At 38.2% G+C, this 11,204-nt stretch overlaps 1 protein-coding gene across 1 annotated transcript in view; it reads right to left on the reverse strand.

Annotated features, from left to right (window-relative positions):
• The window catches only part of LOC120333484 (uncharacterized), a 43,860-nt gene extending 39,395 nt beyond the window's left edge, over positions 1-4,465 (reverse strand). Inside the window, exons 1-2 of the mRNA XM_039400913.2 lie at positions 4,089-4,465; positions 3,088-3,265 (exon numbers count right to left, since the gene is read on the reverse strand). Of these exons, the coding sequence (XP_039256847.2) occupies positions 3,088-3,265; positions 4,089-4,399 (489 nt within the window). The 5' untranslated portion in view covers positions 4,400-4,465. The remainder of the gene's footprint in view (positions 1-3,087; positions 3,266-4,088) is intronic.
• Between the last annotated feature and the right edge of the window lie 6,739 nt (positions 4,466-11,204).

Here is an 11,204-nt window from a genome sequence, read left to right on the forward strand (position 1 = left end):
CGGGGTGTTTCTTTGAACGAGAGTGGTCATGTGACTATCAATGATATCGATGAATTCAAAATGACTATAAAAAGTGTTAGTAACGTGTTATAGTCCCTTTTGATGAATTGTGACCAAACTGCACGATTTTCAAATCAGACGAAACTTTTAGAAGCATGTCACAGATTTGCAAAATCAACAAATTCCCAAAATACCATTAAGTGCCATTTTATTGTAATCACAATGTTGAAAGGACCTGGCATTTTCCGGAATTTTGCGATATTTACACAACTATTTCTCATTGATATGCGAGGAGGGATGGGCAAAATTCAATATTTTTTTAAATCGAATATTTTTAAGGAGTACCGAATAAACGTGGTGGAAACATTAAAAAATCGGCAACAAAGCCTTTTTACTGGTTAATTTCGTTGTAATCGCTAATTGTTCTTGTCACCGATCGTTTTGGCGGCAATATCCAGGTTTTGGGTAATATATATTCCCGCCCTCTCTTTTTTACAAATATATATGAATTCTTGTGGGTCGGCGGACATCGAAGTTTTATATTTCGGGTTTACCCGTTCGTTCACATCGGCAACAGCTGTTGAAGACATTGGGGACTCAAATTAACATTTGCGCTGGCTTTACCGTGATGCAGATATTTATTAAGACGATAATTAACTTTCTCATGTATTTCTATGGTGATAAACTTCGCAAATCTGAAATTGTGCCAATCCTGAATGTTGATTTGAAATAGTGATTGAATAATTCGGCTATAAAGGCATTTCTGCGTGGTCATAAGACGAGATGACGTTAATGAACAGCGCTTCTTTTACAGGATATTTTACGTATGCGACTTAATGCTAAAAAGATTGGGCTCGAGTGCTTTTTTTTCGAGTGCTCGAGTGCCTAATAGTGGTCAGGCGCTAATTGTAACTAATTCCCTCAAGTTTCAACGTGTTTACAACAAAACAATACCCCGGCGATAATTATAGCTAAAATGTTACCGAGCAATTCACAATTTTATTTATGGAATTTGCAAATTCACCAGTTTCTTGACGATTTTGATATTGTCACGCCCTAATGCAAAAAATACTCCCCTTCTTCCGCGGCGGTTTGACGGGTTCTTTGTTCCATTCTTCAGAAAGTTCTGACACGGGGGATATAGAATACTGAATCCGGAGGGTTGAATCCCTGTCCACTTACTGGCGATTTTCCGTTTTGAAATGCGTGAAACATTCTCTATTTTAAATTAAATGACGTTTCGCGGGCTAGAGTTCTCCCCGAAAATGATGCGTTCCAGACGTTAGTTAGACGATAGATAAAACATTAAATTAATAATTTTCGTGACGCCCCGTTTTCTAAATACAAAGTTATATCGCAAAAAAATGCGTTATGATACATTTGGAATGAAACATTATTTACGGTGAATTCAGATCACATTTTACTCTCCATGACACCCGGTATCCGAAAATACAGTTGTATCTCGAAAAATGTGTTTTGTTACATTTAAAATAAATGGGTTATATGAAAGGCTAGGGCACCTAACTTGTTAAAATCCGCAAAAGCACTTTCGCACTTTTTTTTTGGACTGCGAAGCACTTTCGCACTCATAATTTGCTTAGAGTTAACACTGGTGTGTACACAGCTTTGTTTGGAGTGAAAGGGATGTAAAAAGAATTCAAACATATGGTTGGCTGCATTCATGTGCCACAGTCCTGCATATAATAGCTGGTTCCCAACCAGGGTTCAGTGGAGTAAATTGGTTTTGTAAGTTTACATTAAATCCAAATTACCGTTACCAAAGTAGTTACCGTATATCCCCGCATAAGCTGAGTTTAGAACTCACAAAAAAAAATTGCTAAACTAAGCGGTCGGCTTATACGTGGATAACTCTGATCGCACTGAAAATTCGACTTCGAGCATAACTCCGATTGCACTCAAACGAAATGACATTATGCTAACTTAATTTCAACAGCTACAACTTAAACCATAGTAAGTTCTCGGAATAAGAGCGGACAATTTGTAGGGTTGGCTTATATCGACGCATGAAATCCAAATTGGGCTAAGTCCATTTTTCTAGTTTTGAAAAAAACGCAAAAAACGTTTTTTTTTTTGTTTCTTTTTTTTATTTCTCTAATACCTTACATCGAGGATGTCTAGTTTTTATGGTCCACCAAAGTTACAATGAAGGCCATATTTAGATGGTATAAAAAAATTTGTGCTCCGCCCCAATTTTTTTTGGGGGGTGTTTTTTTGGACTTAACCCTTTTTGGCTCTCAATTTTCTGGACCAGAAACACTTTTATTGGACTTAGGGCCCCTTTATTATGTTATTATAGAGGCTGGTATGGACTTAGCGCTTTGTATTATATTTTTTGAGAGGAGCTATGTCCAAAAAACGGACTTAGCCCTAACTTACAATGCAGTTATCCAGAGCTAAGTCCACTATAGTAGACACAGCTCTGTTTAGTTCTCAAATGCCCTAAAAAAAGCAGGGTTATGTCCACAGCTGTCTTGAGATCTAGAGCACCTAGAGATAAGGCAAATAGACCAAAATGTAGAGCTAAGTCCAGGAAAATCAGCAATTGAAAAATGGGGGCTCCCGAAGTATGCGAACCAAGATGGCGGACAGCGGAATGTAATATGTGTACTAGGTTAGGGTTAGGCCATAATTTTTGGTATAAATACTACGGGAGGCTCTTGGCAAGTCTTCGAACTGATAATAGGACTAGAATAAGGAAAATTGGAAAAAATTATCGCCTAACCCTAACCTGTTACCCATGTTACGTTCCAATGTCCGTCATCTTGGTTCGCATACTTCGGGAGCACCGAAAAATGTCATGTTTTGAAAAAGTGGACTTAGCACTGTTTGGTTTTGAGGTGTCGATATATGCAAATTCCAACATTTTAGGGCCGTTTTAGGAGGTCGGCTGATATGAGAGGACATAAGGTAATATTATTCCAATTTTTCAGAGGTTCCTTCAGGATCCGTAACGTTTTATTCGAATTCTGATCCGTCAAAAAAGGTTGGAAACCACTGATACAGACATTAGAAAACAACATTTTTGTACATTTCCACTCTGAACAAAGCACTGTATAAGCTACTAACATGGTTCAGAGTCTGCATCTGCATTTGGCTCAAGGTATTCCTTCCATACGATGTTGCAAGCAAAGTTCGAAGTGAGGGTTCAGCATTCAGGTTGTGCAAGGTTGCGGGATCTAATCCTGCACTCCGTAGCGTTGCCGCATCCAAACTGGCTACTTGTTGCTGCTGTTGTTGAAGTAGCCTGGGAAAACAGAAATAAAATTCAGTTCACCGATAAATTGCTGGACAAAGCTCGACAAGTAACTTGCAACTAACAGTTTGATGGGTTTATCTATGTGTCTGTTCAGACCAATGCTCCAGATGAGCAAAATTTAGTGTCTGGAAAACCCCACACAAAAAAGTTTGTATAAAAAGAGTACTTCCGTAGTATGTGTACGAGGTTTGGGTTAGGCCATAATTTCATTCTGATTTTTCTTATTTTAGTTCTGTTACGAGTTCGGGGACTGTCTGTGTTAGCCAAGTGAATATCCTTGCTCATAAGTTTCAGTCCCTTTACACAACTTGATGTAAAGTAGGCGAACAAAATTAGTTAGGTACACACACTTCTGGAGCACCAAATTATGAGGTAATACAAAAAGGTAATTAAAAAGCCTCTTCATGGAGGTTAAGGTTGAAAAAGAGAGCTAAAACGGGATATTGGTCGGAGTCCGGATATTTTTATTGATAACAGTGCCATCATTTCAAATTCCCCGCTTTCAAAAGTGGTGATCGAATAATTTTGTGCACTACCCTGTCATTCCAAGGAAAGTGGATATTTTGCTATAAAAATTCAAAAATCATCAAGCTGACTAAGCATTCTCAATAGAATAGTTATTTTTGTCGTCAAAAAAATCGATTTTCTCATAGTTTAGAGTTGGCGTCATTCAAGTCAAGAGTCAAAATTGTTTAAAAAAATTGAAATTTTGCCAATTTGAAAATGATAAATAAAACTGCCAGAAATTTCTCTTGGTTGATGTTTGTCAAATATTGCACATGACGGGAAAAAATATTGTGTGAACTCTGACCTTTGTTGTTCCTGTTGTCTAGTTTGTTGTTGTTGTTGCTGCGTAAGATAGTAAGCATGGCTTTGCAGTAACTGATTGTACTGTTGGCTTGTTAGGCCTGCTGCTGAGCCATGCTGTATGGTAGGCTGTACCCTAGGCTGCTGCTGCTGATTGGCATGCGTAGGGTAGGCCTGGCCATTGACAACAGCATTATGTTGAGCTCTATACAAGGCATGAACCTGCTGTTCATTTGTAGTCCTGGCAGAATTGGATGGATTCTGCGACGTTCTGCTCTGTTGATTAGCGTAGTGATTGTAAAACTGTCCATGCATTTTCAAGACATCATAGGCTTATTTACACTAGAAAATACTGTACAGATATTCTGGCTTAAACACAAAAAATGTCCAGTTAAGATAAAAAACAAATAAGATGAGCCTTCGAAATTAAAAAAACACCTTGAGCCCTCCATCGCAGAGGCGCAGTGCTTACCACTTCATGGCAGTTCCTGCCACGAACGAACCGCGGCAGCTCTTGCCATGGTTTTATATCGCTATTCAGTAATCAGTATTAACGATATATTAACAAATTAATGTACCAGATTTTAATTGATCATGCGGAATTATATATACTTAAACCCTAACCCCAAATCGATCAAAACTGTATTCATAAGAAAACGTTCCAACTTACTCAATATTTGTCACCATAAGGGACAGCCCTGTCTTTACGGCCTACCTGCCGTGATTACAGCAGCAAAATTTTACCTGCCATTGGTTTTCAATTTGCTGCCGCCGTAACGGCAGCTCGTCATTGGTTTGGCCCGTAGCGGCCATGGTATGGAAATATCGCCATGGTTTTGTGGCAGCTGCAGACGCCACAGAATACTTGAAACTGCACTTACCATCGCAGGAACCCCATCCTATGTCAAATCAATTTCTGTGCTTAACCAACAAGGAAGGATAATGTTTCCTTTGACGAAATAAAACTCATGAAAGTCTGAATCAATACATACCAACGTTATATACAGGTAGGCAGCAACTTGATAAGATTATGATTTATTTGTATGTTTCAAACTCTTTCATATTGTTGCAGTTTGCAGTTATCACAGACCCCCAGGGGTTCGTGTACCCCAGTCTGGGAAACCCTGCTACCTTGCATGAATAATCCTGGTCAACCAACCAATAAAAGAACTTTCACCTGATTCTGTTCATAACAAGTTAGGTAAAAATAAACATGAAATAAGAAACGAGAATATCGGTCGGAGACCGAAGACTTATTGATCGAAACTGCGGTTTCGATTCATGACTCTATAGTGACACCGCGTGTCCCATCACTAATTAATAATTAATAACTCGCTAATTAAACGACATAATTCATCCAAAATCAATAGGCTTCTGGTCAGAGATATGATGAATGCACATGCAAAATTTGGAGCAGATTCAACCACGCCTTCGTGAGATATCGCGTGCATCTAACAGACAGACAGACAGACAAATACATATCAACATACTTACCGATCTAAAGATCGATAAGTAATAACAGGATAGTGCCCCTAACCCTACATATTCAGGCTTATCATAAAATCTGGAAGTTTAGTATGATTCGCCACATATTTACCGTATATCCTCATATATGAGTCGATCTCTTAGATTGGCAACTTTCTTTTGAGTTTTAAACTTGGCTTTTATGTTAGGATATACGTTAAGCTGTTTCTCTTCGTGGAGTAAATCCTACTATTTCCTTAGCATGTCAGAGACCGCCTAACCCCTTATAAGTGATAACTCCTTAAAAATAGATTTGTCGAAAAAAAATTTGAAAGAAAATTGAATTTAGACCAAGCCAGAAATAAATATTCTATTATTCCAAATACTTCACATATATTTTGAATCAATGGCGCAGATAGAGGGGTTTAGGAGGTCAAAAATAGTTGTACTTTTGGGGATTCATCGCAGATAAAATTGAATAATAAAATAAAAATAGAATAGGATTTAAATATTTACCCCATTTACCCCCTTTGGGGGGATGACTTCATGATGATTACGGTGTTAAAGTGAACTGACTATAACACAAATAAATCTAATTTATTTTAATTAAGCTTCCAATGATTATGGACATATTATTATTAAGATGATGAATTTCAAGTTATAACTGACCATCAGATATTGATCGCCAACAGTGACAGAATGGCGGTATAGCGCACAGTGCATCAGCATCAAGAATACGCTTGCTTTCGCACCTCTGATTTCGTTTCTCTGGTTCGAAAGATAGAGAAAAAATTATGTGTGAAGAAAATTGCTGGACTCCTTGCTGTCTGAAGGTGGTTCATGTGACCGCTGGTAAATTATCAAGTCATTGTAAAAAAATGTAAACACACAAGACAAAAATACGCTTCAAAAATTAAGAAAAGTAAACTACTGAACTAACTGTAAGTTAACTGAATGTGATGAACTATCTTTCATTCATTCAGGTTTTCTATCTTCGTTCGTATTTCTAAAGCTGTTCAATTAATTCTACGCTTGAACTATTCAGCTATGCGAATATCAGTTTATCAAAATAACTGAATGAATAATTAGTTTTAATTCCTGTGCGCTATGTTCAGATGTTGGTACGATGAAGTGTATGTATTTATTCGTCTCGTAAAAGTGAGCAATAAAAATAAATTGACAATTATCAATATTAGAGACGGAATGCATGCACAAGGCCTACTGGCTCAAAACACAAATGTGCGGCATGCACACCTTTTGACAAATATAGAACAAAAAATTTTAGATTAAATATGTATAGTATGGTCCCTTATACAGACAATTGGGTAAGGTGGGGAGATTGGTTGGTGTGGTGAAAGTGGTAAGGGTGGAGTATGCAAAACTGTTTATACAGGGGAGTTTATAAGACAAGACAATATTTATAAATAGAAACAACACAACACCAAATACACATAACGATGAAATCAAAATTTTGGCGAAAATACAGCTCCCTCGAGTGGTGAGACCATATGATATGAATGGGTGAAATATAAGTGAACACCGCGGTAAATGTGCGGTTCCTATGCATATATTATGGTATGTGTCACTCAAGGGTGATAATAGTGTCTTTGTCCTATCAAGTGGTAATGCAGTAATGTCTAAATCTTATTTACCTAGATTAATTAAGGTAGAGAGAGAGACAAAGATTTTATTTCCACAAAACAATGTTAAAAACGGACAAGTCTAGTCTAGTTCAGTACCACAAGTACTTCCAGTGGGCATAGCATAATTTTGCATATGTTATTCCTAACCCCAACCTGACTATGTCATTCAAAAATTATGTCACTGTGATGTCACCATCACGTCATAGGGCTTGCCAAAGTATATTTACGATCGCCCGAAATGGCATCTGCGCCGCCGATAACAAACTCGCTAACGCCGACGATCTCTCTCCTATCGTGATCGTTGTGACGAGAAAACGAGAGAAATACCTTGCTCGTTTTTGGGTGATCGTCTGCGCGTTTTGGACGACCATCCGCATACTTTGGTGAGCCTTATAACGCCCCTATAACGTCGAAATGACGTAATTTTTGTAGACATAGTCAGGTGGGGGTTAGGATTGACATATGCAAAAATTGTTGAGCCAGGCCAAGTAGAAGTGCATGTGGTACTAAACTATACGAATCCAGACCCAAAAGGAAAATACCGGTACTGCAATAATACAGATTTTCATGAAAATACAGTGCAGTGGATATTTAAACATTGAATCGTGATGGTCAGTACGGTATGCAAGACCTTTACAGGTCGCCGAGGCATTTTATTTACGCTGTTATCAAACTGTCAGAATGAATTATCACACTATGAAATTATAAAATACTGAAATATAGACAGAAAAATGAGATACGGTACTAGGAAATATGTCCAGTACAAAAGTATCATTGTCGGAGCACAACAACTGACTGACTGAGAACGACACCGGTACGGTACGATACCTATCGTTAGTCCTGTCTGACTGTCCGTCAACACGTCAACCCTGAAACCGTACCGGTACCGGTACCGGTACCGTACGGTCGACTACCCTGGTACGGGATCGATATTTAGGGTAACAAATGTCCACATTTTCAACAAATTTGCATAAACTGACGGGAAAAACTATATGGCATGTCTGTATATTCAAAGTTTTCGAAAAAAAACGAAATAAACTGCGAATAAATCGATAAATACGAATACACTTCAGCCATCGGCTCATTTTCTGGATCGCAGAGGTGAGGTTCCAGACTAGTCGACAATATGTGATACAGTTCCGACGCGGAAATATAGAATGTTCTCTTATACAGGATAACTCATTAAAATATCCATGATTAATCTCGTAATTCTTTATTGAGGGAGCATTAATAAAGTACGAATGGAACCAAATGTTTTAAGCTCTCATTTAAGTATCTATTTTGAGCTCTTTCAGGTCGGCCCAATGCCAAGCGATGACGAACACTCAACTGAAAATAGATATAAAGCTATAACCTTTCCAACCTTGGTTCGTCTTTTCCCGGAAATTCTTACCTGATCCCAAACTACTTAGGTACATCTCGCTCTCCGCCAATTCCCTTTGAGACTGACTGACTGACGGATTTAGCATTTTCATAAGCCATCAGCGATATGTCTCCAAAATGTATGTATGTATGTATGTATGTGTGTATGTTTATTTGCCTCAAAAATGTAACAGTATCTGTAGAATAATTAAACCGTAAAACAGAGACGGGATACATGTTCAATACCTCACTGGCCTAAGACACAGATGTGCGACATGTACCCCTAACAATGATAACAGCAGTTTAGGACATTAAATTGACTATACTGTACAAATAAAACTCTAGTAAAATATACAAGACAAAGAGGTACGGCACAACGGCGATATGTACAATAGTCAGTTTATGACACGTCCATATCCCAGGTTCCGGTGTGAAAAGATGGAGATAGGGCGGGGTAGTCCAAAATTGTGGGCTCCGCGGGCCACAACAGTACCAAGAATAGGTAAACAGTGCAATACAAAACAACCACTTTTATTGTGTAAACACATAGTTATCAGGCGTTGCCAACCTAGGCTAGTGGAATCCGCATTCGATTTTTTCAGTTTTCTTTCATGCCTATATTGTTAGCATATATTCCCGACCAAAATGATAGAAATCCAGGAAACAATTTAGACTGCCCATCACATCATTCAACTTCGCTAGTTGCTTCAGCTAGCCATCATACTAGTCAATTCAGTCGCAATAGTGATATAACAACAATATGTCTAACGATTTTTCTGATTTATTTTATGAGAAAAAATTTAAAATACGATATTTTGATTACTCTCCGAATGCGGCGCGGGCCACAGATAATGAAGCGGTGGTCACATGTGGCCCGCGGGCCTGGGTTTGGAACACCCTGAGATAGGGTATGGGTCGCTGAATTGATATGTTTTTACACTAAGTCTCACGAAACACGTAAAGATTTGTTCGGGATATAAACTTGCCAGAAACCAACGTTGGATGGGACCACGACACGAGAAAAAATTTGTGAAAGATAAATGTAGAAAACCTTTGTTTAAACTTGAGTTGTTAATCATAGTTTGCACTGGACCAAAGATATGGGAACAATGGAGAGTTTGGCATAAAATGCGGCCACTTTCATAAGCGCTATTGTGTGAAATTTATTGTCGCCATGTCTCAGCATGATAATTATAATTTTTTATTGAATGATCTAGTTTGCATAATTGACGATCCAGCGAAGGAAGTAAATAAACAATAAAACTATGCGGGGAAAGAGAGACAATAGATCCGTGGGGGACTCGAAACTTGTTTTCCGATCAATGGAGCTTTGTTGCATGATGACATTGTTGATCGATTGGAGGTAGTTTTCATCTCTGTAGTTCTTTTCTCATTTTCTATGTACCCTTTGTATCTGAAAAATAATGTCTGGAAAGTAGGATGTCCTTAACTCACTAAATCTAAAAGAATTCCAATAAATGTCTCTTAAGCTTGGATCTAAATTCAAACGTCGTTTTCGAGCTTTTAATACTATTAGGCAATGGGTTCCATACTTTAGGTCCAAAGAATGTGATCGATTCTTGTGCTATTGATGTTCTAACATACGGAACAAAAAATCTGTCGTGACTTCTGCTATTTCGGGTATTATTATTCGCGAATACGCGATTGAAGCAACTAGGGAGTTGACCAGTAAAAGATAAAAACATCAATGTGCAAATCTCTAGTGTTAGTAAATCTTCAACACGTAGTAGCTTTTCACTTTTGAACAAATGTGGAAAACTACTACGTGTTGAAGATTTACTAACACTAGAAATTTGCACATTGATGTTTTTATCTTCTTCTAGTTCTCTTTGATTCTCTGGTTCTCTTTTACCGTTCACCACCACCCAAACAGGGTCATCGGCCTAGGTAGTTCACCTTTCACGTGACGACTTACTTCATTGACAATTGAGTGATCCTTGAGTGAATGATCCACCGCCGTGACCTAAACCAGTGTTTTCCAACTTACGGGTCGCGATATTTTTTCCACAAAAAGTTATTAATTTTATTGTTTATTTTGTGTTTGGTAAAGAAGTGTGCTCAGCAGTAAAAGATTGGCAGTCGCTATTTAGCTAACTAAGAATAAAGCAACGCCACAACTTGCCGTTTAGTATTTATGCATATCCTTGGGTCGCGAGATAATACAAAATCTGCTTTCCAAAAAAATTTGGGTTCGGAACCACTGACCTAAGCAATATATTGAAAGCCCAACGAAACCACCATTTGAAGTGTGGAGTCTGGCCAACGTGGACCACTAAAAACGAATTGGGCTCCCAGTTGGAGAAAAAAATTCGGTCTAAGAAAATTTGACTCCAGCTCCGACATAAACAAATTTTGGCGCTCTCGAGGTATGTGCACCAAGATGGCGCACAACCTGAACCCTAATCTGGTACACATACTATGTTCAGGTTGTGCGCCATCTTGATGCACATATTTCTGGAAATCCCAAATTTTTATAACAAAAGCACAAGTGCATGCAAGACTTCTTTGTCAGTCGATAATTGCACATAAAGTGGATGTATGGATCAATTTTTGGACACGTAGTGGACATAGCGATCGTTACAATATTATGTTCTTGTTCTTTGACACGTTTTTGAAAAGTCGCTTTTCTC

The sequence above is a fragment of the Styela clava genome, chromosome 13 (assembly GCF_964204865.1).
Source record: "Styela clava chromosome 13, kaStyClav1.hap1.2, whole genome shotgun sequence".
Classification (NCBI taxonomy): domain Eukaryota; kingdom Metazoa; phylum Chordata; class Ascidiacea; order Stolidobranchia; family Styelidae; genus Styela; species Styela clava.